This window comes from Anomalospiza imberbis, chromosome 4, assembly GCF_031753505.1.
Source record: "Anomalospiza imberbis isolate Cuckoo-Finch-1a 21T00152 chromosome 4, ASM3175350v1, whole genome shotgun sequence".
Classification (NCBI taxonomy): domain Eukaryota; kingdom Metazoa; phylum Chordata; class Aves; order Passeriformes; family Viduidae; genus Anomalospiza; species Anomalospiza imberbis.
This window is the reverse complement of record NC_089684.1, coordinates 5624386-5639982: the sequence shown is the minus strand read 5'-3', so window position 1 is coordinate 5639982 and position 15597 is coordinate 5624386. Positions and strand designations below refer to the sequence as shown.

Here is a 15597-nt window from a genome sequence, read left to right as displayed (position 1 = left end):
TCTTTAATACCAGAGAGCAGATCTGCTTTATGAAATAATGTGGTTTTGGCTGCACCTAGGTTTTTCTTTTCTAGTCTGTGAAGTCCAACTGCCATCATCTCGAAATATGTTCCTCTACACCCTACAAAATGTTGGTCAGTCTAACCTGATCAGTATTTTAATGGAAAATGTCTGAGAAAATGTATTTTTTTTTTTTTAAGAGAAATAGTATCTGATTTTGGAGGCAGTGTTCTTCCTTCCTCTGGGATAGTGGTTAAAGAGCATTTCCTGTGGGAGGAGGCATTCCCATTCTCTGTCCTCTAGCACTGTGGGAACACCCAGAGAAAGATGGGCCAACCTACAGTCATCTCAAATTTGTGTAGTCTCTTTGGCAAAGCTTTCATGATTAACCAGTGAAAGCTTGCAGATTTGCATTAACGAACCAAACAGTGGTCCCTATATGGATTGAAAACCAAACAAAACCAGGTGGTACTTAGCTGTAATTCACAACAGTGAACCACAGGGCAAATCTATAAAGGAGTTAAATAGGAAGAAACAAATGAGCTGTTGTGCACTTATCCCTGAGAAGCACAGTAAGAGTCTGTTGGAGTGATGGGAATGGGGCAAATGCTTCCCATTCTCTTACAACAAATACATTACTGACATGCTTTACTTGAACAGAGTTTTCCAGTTAGATGATATTCTGGGTAATTATGCTCATCAAACATTCCTGTTCTTGGTTTTATTTAGAAATAATTTTTCAGTGTCTGTTCTAAGCCAGTGCATGACATTCATGAATTCTAAGCCTCCTCCTGTTACTTACAACGTTGCCACATAACATCTTGATAAAGAACACATACAGGCAGTAGCAATTTTCACTGTCGGCTTAGCTTTGAGGGAAATTTATCTTAAGGCACTACAGTTGCTAGGAACTCATTATTTTGTATTAAACATTCCTGTCATGCTTATCTTTTCAGATTAATGATTATCTGTTTAATGAAATAAAGATAAAATACCGTGCTAAGTTCAAGGGGCTGTGAGACACTGATAAACATTTCCTCAGGCTCTTGAGTGACCACAGCCAGGAAGGCAGGGACTCCTGGGTGCCTCTTGGTGTATGCACGTGACAGTACCGGAGGGAGGGCTGCTAAGACATCCTTCCAGACTGATTTCATTATCAGAGTTTTACTAGGCTTTCTTGTGGATATAGCCAGGTATTCATGGTGGGGAAGGCAGGGAAAACCTCTGGCTGGTTCAGTGGAAGCCTGTGGGTGAAAGGTGTGTGTTGCTCTCACCCAAGAAGTCAGAAAAGAGAGGGGAGGCTATGTGGGTTTCCTTGTGAGCGAGTGTAAAGCTCCCTGCTGTGCAAATAGCTCTTCCTGAAAGGATAATATTGGTGCTAGGATTTTCTAAATCTTATTTCTCTCCTAGCTTAGAAGCACTACCTTAAGAAGAAATATTGTATTGATTTTCTGCATTGCTTTTATGGATTTTATTTTTGGAATGCATTTGAATGATGCAATAACTACTTAATATTAATTTTGGGGAACTTTAGGATTCATAGTTTGTTTGTATCTATAGTGAACCTCTAACATTTACCAAATCTCTTTTAACATAATTATTGTTTTTGTGGAAATATCCCTTTAATTTTTGTAGGGACATCGGGGGAGCTGATATTTTCATAAAAAAGGAATTTGCTGATTTCTGGGGAGCTGTTTTGTGTTTTTTTTTTTTTTTTTGTTTGTTTTCCTATCATACCTTTACCATTTTAAAAGTTGAATTTATTGGGGGGAATGGGGTGAGAACAACAAACCAGCAAAGCTTTCACAGGAGGGACCATTGTATGGTTATACACAAATGTCCTTCAAACCCATGCTTTCTAATGTTTCATTTCTTTGATTGTCATGAAGGGAGGCAGACTTTTATTCCTGTATTACCAAGTTTTCACATAGAGTGTTGTCCCTATGTCTTTCAAGAAGAAAAAGTTAAACAGTGAAATTTCACCTTAATTTCCCCTCAGACTGAAGTTGGCATGGATTAATTGGAATTCTGCTACAAATAAGAAAGGAAAAGATGAATTCTTTTACATCAGATGTGAAACATGTACTTTCTCTGTCAGGAGAAGACTAAAGATAAAAGACATGCTGAATTAAAAACATAGTTGTGAACAAATAGTAATAAGGAAATAAGCTGGTGGATAGTTTTAATTCTGCTCTCAGGATCAGCATTGTATTTATTCTGATATTTATTGTTAGAGCAGCAAGAAGTCACAACACAGTTCATGGTAAGAAAGACCATTACTACTGGCTCTGTATCATCTTTTACCTAAGAAATGAGAGAAGTGCATGAATAGAACAGAGAATAGGGAAGAAGGAAGTAATATGGATGTGAGGCCATGAAGGGTCCCGTTTATCAAGTACAGTCACTTCCTTAAAATTTAATTAAATTAATACATCGCATCTAAAATGTCCTTAGATGTTTGCTCATCAGCACCACAGAATATCTAGCAGCTAGGATATTTGGAACAGAGTTACAGGGAGGAAAGGGTCATGGTCTGGCACTGTAGCAGGGGCGTGTTTCTTGGTGCAGTGTTGTACAGCACTCCCGTTGAGTAGCTTCAGCAGGAGGAGCAGACTAAATAGCATCTTTGAGCATGTAACTCCAAGCATCTCCCGTATTAATGTAACACAAAGAACAGGAAAAAAGAGATGCTGTGTTAAGTATTGGTAATAAAAACAAGTGAAACCATGATAGTGAACAATGGGAGTAAATCTGGAAGGAAAAAATGGCAAGGTACGTGGGAACTACCTTCCATGTGCAGTTGATTGTCTGCACCTTGTTTGATAAATTCATGATTTCACAGTTAGCCTACAACACTTGAGTGAGGTGAATGGGTGGCATTGCAGTGAGTGGCATTTACAGATCACATAAGCAATGCATCAAAAGTCTAACTGAACTGCCCTAAATAATTTGGGAAGCCTTTGTCTGAGTGTGTGGGACTTCCTATGCACCACGCCACCACCCTTACTGCGGGGCTGTTCTTCCTCTGACGGACTGGGCAAGAACTCCGGTGGTGGGTGGAAACAATCAAAATACAGTAATGGCAAAAGTAAGTAGTGTTACAAAAATTACAGGTTTTCAAACATGTTTTCAGGTTTCAATTTGATAAATGAAGAATTTGCTGTGGAAAAAAAAAATCTGGAAGTGTAGTTGTGAGTGTATGCTGTGTGTATAAAACTGCATATACAAAGAGACAGAGACAATCAAAATCCTAAAAGAGTTATAAGAGAAATGGAGGGAATTGAGCGATGTTGGTGAGAAAAATTTACATGAAAGAAGGTAAATATGTTTTAAGGATCACATGTTCTTTCATAAATGGAGAATAAGTCATCACAGAAATAGCTTTTCCAGGAGGCTTCAGCTTTCATCTAAGAGTTAACTTGACAGATAGCAAATTTGCTGGAATACTTGCTTTCTTACCAGTATCAGTAGCTACCAAAGTAAGTGCATTGAAAGGAGTGTTGTGACCAGGACTTTGACATTTATGAAAGACTTAACTGACAGTCATTTTCTTTGCTGAGTGCATAGTATTTGTTAGTTACAAAATCAGTTTTACTTAAAATTCAGATTGCTAGCTGCATTAGCTGTCTGCTTCTGTTTAACGTAGTTTTAGATGATAAACATGTTGTAATTATTCCTGGAGTGTAGTACTTTGAAGTTTTATGTATTTTAGTGTAATTTGTTTCTTCTACAAATTTACATATGCTCCATTTTGAGTGGATTAGCTGGAAGAGCCTTACAGACAGCTCTTTTCTTTTAAACTGAACTACCATCCTGGTTTCCTAAAGAAAACGTATATTTAATGTTTAGAGTGTGACTTTATATTGTGTTTACTGAATATTACCTGTCTGTGCAATGCCATCAGTTGAGAGAAGAGTGCAGTATTATGGTTAGTTGAATGTCTCCTTTTTGTTACAAAACAATCTGTTTTCCCTGCTTCTTAGGTTGCAGGTATACTGTGAGATGGATCTGTTTCTAGGTGAGGAGGAAGTAGAAGTATTTTGATTTTTATTAATTCTTAAGTGTGCTATATGAAGAACACATTGTAAAAAATTAATACCATGTTTTTTTCTTCTCCTCTCTCTCTTCACCCTTATTCCCTACTGTTTTTAAAATTAGGTATCAAATTGTAGTGGAAATAGTTCAGGCAACCACAATCAGCAATATTCCCCAAGTGAAGAGACAGAAAGGTAAGATTCCATTTTTAAGTCACATCTGTTGTTTTCATTTTGAAAAGCTGTTTGAACTCCTGCCATACATATGCAATCAATGTGTGTGGGTTTTTTAGACAGATTTTAGGAATGCTGTGCCTTTAGTATTTTGGTTCTGTTTCATTTGTCTGAATCTTCCAGAAGCTCACATGGTATGATTATCCCCCCACCCTATCTTCATCTAAGCTGATGGATCATGAGAAAGGTCATATCTATGTTGCCTGTTTTTTCAGAACTTGCTGCGACTGGGATTTCTGACATGACAAATTCATATGCTGAGAATCATATTTCCACTTTTTTTTTTTATCCAATCTGTTCTTAAAAATCTGTCTGCTCTCTTTGAAACACAGAAGAAGGAATGATACAGCATAATTTGTCAGTCAGACTTTATTTTGACTCTTCAGTGTATTATGTTTTTCAGTTGCAATAAAGAGTCCTCTTAAATCTTCAATGATTTGGTAATGGTTGCCTTTTTAAAAGCATTGCATATTACAGTTGTACTTATATTTATTACATATACTACTTTTTATGGCTCTCAAAATATGTAAAAACTGAGGTATATCATCAGGAGATGATCTTAATGGCAAAATTACTGACCAAATCATTGCTTAGGGAGGTATACTTCAGTTGTATCAATGCATAATAAAAAGGCAATCGATAGTAAAATGATTTCTTTATAAATACATTTGTAAGATTTTAGGTTCTCATGTAATCTCTGTCTCTCTCTAGGTTAAAAAATCCTTTTCTAGTTCCTTATATCAGAAAGGAAAACTTTAACAAGTATATTCAAGTGTAATGAAAAATGCAGAAACAGAAAATGAACATGCTGTGCACTGGGGAAATTTTTGGCAATCTGAAGAGCTTGAGGTCCATGCTCAAGTTTTGGAAAGTATAAGGCTGTCAACACCAATAATGCTTTTTGTTTACATTCTAAAATAGAGCTAAATGTGCATTCCAGTAGAATATGTTGCTTGTATCAAACAAAGATTAAAGGAAAAGTAGGCATTGGTTTTTATTCAAGTGTACATTATAGAAATAGGTATTAATATTTTTCAGATGAAAGGTAATTGAATGGAAAGTCTGTTTCATAAAGTAATAAAATGAGAACAAGGAATTTAACTCTGAGAGCATAATGAAAAATCAAATCTTGCTAAGCCCATATTTCTATTTGTGCTACCAATGGTCTTTTTGAGACAATAATTGATTTGGGGAATATTTTTATACAGTTTATGTTCCTACAATTAATTATTTATTAATTAATTCTCCTCTCTCTCACTTGACTTTATCTGTTTAAATATCTAGTGTTCTAAATCCTGAACAGAATATGTTTTTAAATCTACAGTTGTCTGGTATGGGAGAACAGATACAAAAATATTGTAGAGCTGGTGGTATGAGGTAAAGTTGATTCTGCATTTTTTTGGGCTCTTGATTTCTACCTGTACTAAAAAAAAAAAAAAAACTAAAAGAAATTTCACTAGCTAGTGCACTGAAGTTTTGTATTATAATATGGACTTTTATTTTTGGTTTATTCCCATGGTAGCCTTATATATAATTTAAGGGTTGATTACTACTGCTGACTCTGTTAGCTGTTGGGCCTATTGGGGCTAACCCTTTTGTTTATTAAATAGCCAATGTTTGTGCACATTGTCTGAAGAAGGTGATGTTTTTTTTGCTTGAAACATGTGAAACAGTATGCCCAACAGAGGTATGCAAATACAATCTTTTTATAGTTCACACAAATTTAGGGTAGATTTTTAATTTCAATTATTCCACTCCAGTTTTCATCTACCAAAATTTTTCAGGCTCCATGTATGTATAATAAACTCTTAAGAGAACTATCAAAACTGTAGAGGGGTAAAATCTAGTTCTTAAGACTGTTTTGTGCCTTATTTTTCCTAAAGGTGGTGGAGGCATTTTACCTAATGTGGTAATGAATTTAATATGTTCTAAATTTTAAAAAGAACAGGTTAGAGGAAAAACTGTGGTACCTCTCTTAAACAAAACCCAACAAAAAAAACCCAACACAGCTCACTGCTAACATAAAGATTGTTGAAATCTTATAGGATAGACTACCATGTTACTTGGCATCATGTTTTGATGTTTCCTTTTCTAGATGCTACAGGGTAATGCTACCCCTGGAGTTAATGGTGAATAACTAAATGTAAGCTTTATGCAAAATGAAAGTGTCTGCACGATCTCATTCTGTCTTTTTTTAATCTTTTCCCTCAGCAGGAGGTGCATACCTGCAGTGATGTGAGAGCGTGGCAGCTGGATGTATGTGACAGTCCCTTCTTTGCTGCTAAATGAGCTTTTGCCTTTTGTGTCAAGGGCATCTTTTAGCTTTGACCCCAACCTGGCCTGGCAAGAGATAGTTTTGCTGATAGCTATTTCCTTTTTTCCTGTGGCAAAGTTGGGTCTTGAAAATGTAACTGCTTCTTTAGTGCCTGGGTGTTCAGCTAGAGCAGCTGAACTCTGGCTGGCCAGCATTCTGTTGAGCCTGATGTCCACTTGCCAGAGTACAGCAAGTGTAGATAGTACGTATGTGGATGTATAATCATAGAGTGGTTTGGCTTGGAAGGGACCTTCAAAAATGCTCCAACCCCTGTGCAATGAAAAGGTACATCTTCAACTAGAATGCTGAGAGTCCCATCCACCTGACCTTGAATGTTTCCAGGGATGGGGCATGTACCACCTCTCTGGGCAGCCTGTTCCAGCGTTTTGTCACCTTCACTGTAAAAGACACTTCTTTTATATAATCCAAATTGTCCCTCATTGCCCCTTTGTCCTATTGCAACAGCCTGCTAGAAGTCTGTCCCCATCTTTCTTACAGGCCTCCTTTAAGTACTGAAGGGCTGCAGCTGGGTGTCCCCAAAGCCTTCTCATCTCCGGGCTGAACAATCCCAGCTCTCTCAACCTTTCTTCTTGGGAGAGGTGTTCCGTCCCTCTGATCATCTTCCTGGCCCTCCTCTGGATCTGCTCCAGCAGGTCCATGTCTTTCCTGTGCTGAGGTCCTCAGAACTGGATGTAGTACTCAGCTGGGTTTCCACACGAGAGCCGTCTCAGCCTCCATTGTTTGGAAATATGGGAGCTTCCTGAGGCAGTGTTTTCAGTAGAAGAAGGTATAAACAAAAACCTAAGGAGCAGTTAGTGTAGCAGAGGTGGCCAAAACTCTGTCTGTTATTAAATGATGAATAGCCTGAGGACCAGATTTCAGACCGACGACTTCTTACAGGGGATACACTTACCTGACCTTTTTACTGTTTTATTTGGTGATACCAAAGTATGCATTTAATGTTGGTGCCTAGTAAGGTGGGACAGGAAGGCTTGTTGCTCAGTAAGGACAGCATTCTTTACACTTTTTAACTAGTGCTGGTGCCACCTATTGGCAAAATATTTAGCTGTTAGGACACTAATAAAATCAGAAAGTATTTTAAAGTACTTCTAAACATCATTGTATTAAATCCTCTGTAGTTAAAAAATGGCACATTATGGGGTTCCTTTCTTTTCCGATTTTTATCACTTGAATCTTCTGGTATGTGAGCATAAGAGAGCAAACAAAAACGTGCAAAAGCATCTGATTCTTGTTAAGCAGTAAATTTTGCATTTGATTCCCTGAGAGGGTCAAAGGTCTAAAATGTTGAGACACAAAGTAATGTGAGAGGTTTGCAGCATGATGCCAGTTGTGGGTGGATGATAACATTTCTGTGGCCAGGAGAATTGCTTTTGGCCATTGCTAAAGTTGAATAGGAAGCATAACACAGCATTATTGTTTCTAGAGGTGTAGATAGTTTATTTTGGAGCAGTGCAGGCCACTGTAAATAGAAGCTGTTACCTTGCATTCTGACACTGCATTTCTCTCATTTACACTGGCACAAAAGCACAGAATCTGGTGTGTGCATGTATTTGCCTTACTTCACTTTTCCAACAGTGCCTTCCTGTGTATCTTCTTTCCAAATGGTCGTGATCACTCAAGCAGTGACTGTAGGAGGCAGCTTGGTTTTGGTGGCAGTTTTGTTGTTTTTCTTTGTCCAGTTAATTTGTGTTTGGTTTTTCTTCCGATTGGTATTTTCAGATGGTACCCCTCTCTACAGTCACATGTGCTATGGTTAAAAGAATCACATCTTTCTACACCTTTAACTATAAACAACTCTCCTCGTCTTACCTTTTGATATGGATTCATTCTAAATACTGAAACAATTAAAATTTAAGCTAAATTTTAAGTATTTTAGTTGTTTTTTTTTTTTTCCAAAAATCTATCTTCTCTGCTAAAGATTTTGAAGGACTCTAAATGCTTATCTGAAAATGTTTACTGCATTTTGATCTATTAAAGCAGTTTGTAAGAGAACAAATACCTGGATTGGGCATTATAGCATGAATGACAGATGATATGCAAGTTTCCAGAAGCAAGAAACTTAATTTTTGAAAAGAAAATGTTTCAAAAACATCAATTGGGAAATAGCAATAAAAGTAAGTTGCTATAATGACTTGATATTTGTTGTAACATGAATAGGAAGCTGCTTAAATACACTGGTTCTAATTTTAACAGGCACGTTTTTGTTTCTTCTCATACTGATATTGTGTTACAGGATCCTACCAGAATTTTAGCAAGGTTCTCTTTACTAGCTGCTTTTTAAAACAAACCCAAAAAATGCATGTACTTAGTCTTAGGGCAACACAGAGCAAGTCTCTCAACAGATTTTTTTTTTTTAAGGGTTTTTTGTAAAGGGATTTGTTTGATTTGCCTTTTAATTTCCTATGCCTTCCACCTTACATGTGACTTCACAACATGGCTGGAAACCACCCTTGGATGACTGGATGGGACTGTTTTTCAGACCTACAGTGTAATCGACACCAGGGCATCCCTGTTGAGAAAACTGCTCCTTTTCAAGCAGGGATTGTGAGACAGATGGAATAAGCAGCCATTTCTGTGCGGAGAGGTCTGCGTTGCAGCAGCAGATTTCTCCTGCTGAGCCTTCCCACTGTGTGTCTAGATATTTGCTTTCATAAGCAAAGCTGACAAGCGGCACAGAAACAGAACTGGCTGTGGGCAGGCCTCTCAGGTGCTGTGGTTCTGAAAGAGACTTGAATGTTCAGCCTTAAAAAGGGACTTAAAAAAAAAAAAAAAAGCTGGGGCTGCAGGCTAGCTTAGTTATGTGGGTTGTGATGTGTGGGTTTTGTCAAGATGATAATTTAAAGTGAAGTAAAATGGATACTTGTGTGTTCCAGCAGATTACAGATGCCATGTAACTCAATTATATCAAAACTGTATTAAGATTCCTCCCCCTGATCTGCATCCTCCACACAGGAATAAACATTCACACACAATTATTTTTGCAGTTTTCTGGCAGGGCTTAAAGAGCTGACATTGTGCCTGCACGTCATGCTCAAGCAGTAAGTGTGGAGGGAATCCATGCGGATGAGGGTAAAGGCTACAGAGTCTGTGGTACATTTACTTGGGTTTATTTGTGATTTTCAAATCAGCTTTGTAAAGGAAGGTTTTTCTTTCTGTTCCTGAGATCCTTTGTGTCTGCTAGTGATAGTAATGCATCTCTCCGCTGGAAAGATGCTGTTCAGTGGAAGAGGGAGGGAAGAGGCTGACTGGTCAGATAAATGTGACCAAAGGGGATGCAAGGACCTGCAGACAGAGGCTCTCTGTAATTTTACTGTACATACTGACACCCAGGCTCAGATTTCTCTTACTGCCACTTGACTTTTTAATTTTCTCAGCTGTGGCTGTGAATGGGAGGCCGTGTTGTACGATGCATTGCTAATGATCAAGGCTGAATTTGTCCGTGGTCTCCCTGTAAGTCCCTTTCCCCAGACCTGTCTGTAGAAGTGGTTGGGATTTAACACTTCTTTTTCTCAATCTCTTGTCAGACCAGAGAAGAGCTGCCCAAGATCCTTTCCTTGGACCTTGGGCAATAGAAGAACAGTGTGTGCTATTCTTAAAGGTCCTCCCGCTCTCACAGAGTTGAATAAATGCTTTTCCAGGCCTACATAGGCTTTTAAAACTTGTAATTCAAGGTTTCTAAGATTTGGAGGAGGTCTATAAAGACTTTTAAGTTGCATATAAGATTCCAGTTACTGCTTACACAAAAATGTTAAATCAATGCTCACTACTTAAATATTAAGCATGGCATTTAGGAGGCCCTGTATGTGCTTAACCTGTCTCTTGGAAAAAATCTTGCAAAAAAGCTTGTGATGGGGGAGCATGTGTGTTGCTTCTTCAGTGACAGGGAGGGTTGGTCAGTGCTGTTGTACGTGCTGCCAGGTGTCATGGATCCGTAGTTACTGAAGCTATAAAGGAACAAGAACTGGTATTTTTTAAATTCATGCTTTTTCCATATATAAGGTAAAGTGAGAAATCTCTGCCTTCTGCTGGTATGGCTAAGAGAGGGGACGGATCATGCATGTCTAAAATACAATTAAGCTTCCGCTTTAAGCAAATTTTCATTGTTTTTGTGTATCCTCCAGTGTGCTTAAGGGTAATAAAATTTGTGTGACATTTTTTGGCATGACAATTTGGAAGGCCTCATATTCTGACTTAAAAATGGATGATGTGAATATGTACTTCAGTTTGATGTATTTAATAGATATAAACCTGCTCAAGTAGCAAAGCCACCATAGGAAAAAATAGAGAAGAGGAAAGAAAACTGGTGTGAGAAATCACTTTTCAGAAATCATTTTGGTGGGCTCTAGGATATCCTTCTGGGGATATACTTCTAGCTTAGCTCAAGTCAAGATATTTATGAGTGATTTCGAAGACAGTGTGGAAGCTTTGTCAGAAATTACTGCAGATGTGCAAAAATGCAGAGAATAAAACAATTTGCACAGGTAGCATAGCTTTGATTGCGTGGTAAGTTTGACCTCATTTGGACCATTTCTATTTTAATGTTGTTTGGTGCAAATTGAATTATCTACAACTGTGGATTGATAAGCAGAGTTTGAAATTCTGCTTTTGGTACTAATTGCTCTTGGTTGCCTTTGGGAGAGGTGCACAGGACCCTTTTGGGATTTTAAGTTCCTCCATGGCAGTGCATGTCCTGTCAAAATTTCCCCAGATAAGGAGAATTATTGTGGAGGAAGTTAGTAAAAGACACTTTGCTCCTTTGGAGACAGAGGCTCTGCTGTTCATAAAGTGTATACAGCTTGTGGGGAAGAAATCCCTAAGTGGCATAATTCTTGTCTTGCTGATAAGGAGTGATTTTTTGTTTGTTTTTAATAATATTTTTTGAGAGAAATACCCAAACGGCAAAGTTGTTACTAGTTAAAAAAATATTACTCAAAGGATGCTTTTTTCTCCCTGTTATATTGTGGTGAAGCGGTATCTTAGTAGGAGAAATCTACTTATTTTCCATTTATTGAAACTTGCTGGGGGGTGTGTGAATACATGAAAGCCTTTCCTTTTGTGCCTTTCTGGTTTTATTTGGTTTATGCAGTGACACCTGAATATAATGAACATCATCTTTCTGGTACTCAGAAATGGAGTATCACTCCAATGAAAATCACTCGTAATTCTGTCTCGGTATTTTGGTGATTGTGGAATCAGAAAGAATATATTAAAAAGACAAGTCTTTGTAACTTAAAATATTGTTTTTATAGTGCTTAATATGACAAAAGCAGAGCAGTTTAGGTTTGAAAATCTCTAAAATCTCAAAAGCAAAAAGGTTTGGAGAAAGCCTGTGATCCACCGAACCTTCTCCAGCTGAGCTGAAAATGCTCCTCCTGATTTTTACTAGCTTATCTTTTGTAATTTGGAAGAGGGAAGCGATGCTCAGTGTTAGTCCATGCTTCCATGCTGTCTTTCCTGCACTGTAGCACATCAGCCACATTCTGTGCTGCTCTGCTTTTCATCAGCCTCTTGTTTATTTGTGAAGGACGTCATTGCCCGGCTTTCACGGTGACTAGTCCAGTTTATCCATGGAGCAGAAACAGGCTGGCAGTGTGATCTTTGTAACTCTGAGTGATGCTTGGGTGGAGTGGCTCCTTTTGGATATGAAGAGCTGAGGTGAATGTTCTTGAAGGATCTCTGTTAAGACAGGAAATACTCACTGGAAGTGGTGGGCTCATTAATCTCTCCTGGAGGCCTGCTGCGGTCACGGGATAAGATTTCAGGTGAAGTAGACACGCGTACTTTGAAAACCCTTCAAGAATGCCTTGTTCCCATCAAGAAGGGTACTTTTGTTTTAAGAAGGCTAAAGGATCATTGCATTGTACTGTTAGTGGGTTTTCAGAGGTGTGGGATTTCAAGTATGCATTTTGAGCCCAAAGCATTTAAACTATTGAAAGAATTGATAACTTGTAAAAAATCATCTTAGAGTCAAGTGCAGCAGGGAAGAGGTTGGGGTTTAATCTTCACTTTAAATTTCTGTTCCTGTATTTGTAATAGCTGTAAATGGTTTGATTTGGGGAGAGCATTGTTCTGTCCTTAAGGTCTTTTCCTTTCCTTTTCTCTCATTAATACTAGTACTTCTGTTTAGGGAACTGAAACACTAAATTAAATGCTCTGTTGACTTCCCTGTGGAGATAACATACCAGAAAAACAGATGGCTTTTTTTTTTTTTTTTTTTGGTAATTTTATCATTTGCTTCAGTGAGTATCATCTCTTTAGTTCCCTATTATATGGCAGCTCAGAAGCAAATGATACTTATCCATTAAAATACTAAGGGCATTTGTATCAGGAAGCATATCCCTACCAACATAAATACATAAAGCAAATCAAGTGAGATTAAAAATATGAGCAAAGATAATGGGAGAATATCTGGACTCAGTTATGTGTAGAACTTCAGGGAGCTCCATGTACCTTGAGTTGTCCTTCAGTATGTAAAAGACAACTTAGAGTTGCATACAATACTTATGTGTGGCTTTGAGGGGGAAATAGAAGGGTAAAAACAGTTGTAAAATGAGAAGTTGCCATAATGTATTAGAAACTTGCTTAAAATAGGGATTTTAAATAATTTCTGAGAGATTTCCTTTTTGCTGTGTGTGCATTCATAAACCTAACTAGGTAGCTGTTTCTTAAAAGCAACTCTTGTAAAAATCAAATGCTGTTTTTATCTACATGATCTAGCTTTTAATTGTTTGTAAACATAGTAGAATAGATGTTTACTATTTATCTCTGAGCAATCAGATAATCCAAGTAAAAGCCAAGTACTTTGCTCCTGAGTAATAGCTGCAGCCCAAAAAAGCATGAGTGTTATCATTGAGCAAGAGGAAAATAAAATCAATGTATAAATGTGAGTCAGTTGCATCCTGCAGATATTAAACATTTCCACACAATACAGTTGTATATCTGCTTTATCTGCTGCTCCTTTTTTTAGACCCTGGTAATTAGCTGAAGAGGATGGAATGTAGAATGCATAACCATTACACTGGCTATTACTAAATCTTATTCAGCTGACTGTCATCTTCACAGTACTTTTTAACAGTACTGTGCAGTGTTGATGTGGCATTATAAAAATTATTTTCTTAGTCATCTGACCATTTTGAATGACCTTTGGTCAGTTGTCTGGAGGGGATATTGTATGATATGCTGTTCACATCAGGCACAACAAGTTTGGGTTTGCAAATAAGATGTGTGGGAATGTGTCATGCTGGGCTGGGGGGGAAGAGAGTCCAGTCCCTCGTGACTCCAGGCAGTCAGTAAGACTCCAGGCTATGTTCAGTAAGGTATATAGGCTATCAGCTCCCTGTGTTATAATTTACCATGGCTGTAGGTAATTTCCTTAATGCCATCTGATAAACGTTCATCCTCTATAGAGGTCTTGGGCTGTGTCCTCCAACAAACTGTAAAAAGAGAGCTGGAGAGGTTGGGTTTTGCTATGCATTTGAATAAGGATTTTTTTTCCTCCACTTTTTTGTGTAAACCGTTGAGTTGCAATTGCAGAATGTTTCAAAATCCTCATTCTGTTTCAAATACAAACTTGCCAGTATCTGTACTGATGAGAATGGATGACAGATGTTTTAATTCATAGATGACAGATGTTTTGATCACACAGGTCACAGAAGCAGTGGTACAATATTTTCATGTCATAAGATACTATCTCTGATTTGCTTTTCACAGAAGCAATGGTACAATGATGTTTTCCTGTTGTAAAATCCTGCCTCTGATTTGCTTTAATCTTAGATTCAAAAGGAAAAGAAACTGCAGCAATGAAAGCTGACCTGCTAAGGGCTCGCAATGTGAAGAGGTATATTAATCAGCTGACAGTGGCAAAGAAGCAATGTGAGAAGAGAATCAGGCTCCTGGGAGGGCCTGCTTATGATCAGCAGGAAGATGGCATTTCTGATGAAGGCGATGGCCCTCCAAGTCAGAAGGTATAAATGGCATTGTCAGAAGGTCTTTCTAAGTGTGTTACCACTGGATCATGTTACCTCACTGTCGTTAATCCCTCCCTTCCTCCAGGAGTCAAGTACAAATTAATTGATGCTTGGTTTATTTACCTTGGGAAAAGATTACTGAAATACCTGCAAAGACATGTTAATTGCTCAGCTTGGAATATTGTGCAATGTGAAACTTCACAAAGGGTTGAGTGGCTTGTAAGCAGGTGTGATTTTTTACATACCACCTGTAGGGAGTTAATAAGGACATGGTAGCAGCTTTTGTGAAAGTAGCAACTTGCTTTCAAATAAAAGACTGCCAACATATGTTCAATATGTCTTTGGCCTTCATTATATTTACTTTAAGAAATATGTGTGGGTTTTGAAGATACTGAATTATTCAAAAGTAAACACTTACGGAAGGAGGTGTTTGACAAAGCTCAGGGCAGTTGTTGCAGAAAAACTCTGGTAAAGCTGCTGTGACTGAATGCTAGTTTTCAATACCACTGTAGTCTGGAATTAGAAGTAACTACTGTGTTGGCCAGCATCTACAAAAAAAAAAAAAAAGACCACTTAGCCTTGCAAATCTTTAAAAATTTTAGTGACTTCTTTTGTAATCTGTTCTGTTCTCTTTGGGCAGAGAACAGTAGCTGATGTATTCAAATGTGAAAAGATTTTGTTTTTCATGTAGGTAGGAGATAGCTTATCTCTTCCTGCAGGGATCTTTAATTTTCATTATGGCCTTATAATAATTGTAACTTAGTAGCATTTTAGAAGAAGTAGAATAATGGAGAAATTGTTCCTACTTTTTGTATTTTGTTCTTTCTTGACTAAGGTCTGAATCACAATGATTCCCTACTCCCCACATGTCCTTAAAGCATGATTTCAGATGGTGTGTCATGGACTGTGCCAAGACAGTCCTGATCTGTTTCCTGAAGTTGAGTGCAGCAAGTGGTGCCAAGGAGAAAAAGAGAGACGGGAGCATGTGGCAGCACTGCGTGAGCCAATGATGCCACTTTGGATGCCT

The 15597-nt window shown here is 37.9% G+C and overlaps 1 protein-coding gene across 1 annotated transcript in view; it reads left to right on the top strand.

Moving 5' to 3' along the window:
- SNX25 (sorting nexin 25) overlaps positions 1–15597 on the top strand; it is an 82999-nt gene that overhangs the window by 36189 nt on the left and 31213 nt on the right. Inside the window, exons 6-7 of the mRNA XM_068186954.1 lie at positions 4159–4229; positions 14377–14567. Of these exons, the coding sequence (XP_068043055.1) occupies positions 4159–4229; positions 14377–14567 (262 nt within the window). The remainder of the gene's footprint in view (positions 1–4158; positions 4230–14376; positions 14568–15597) is intronic.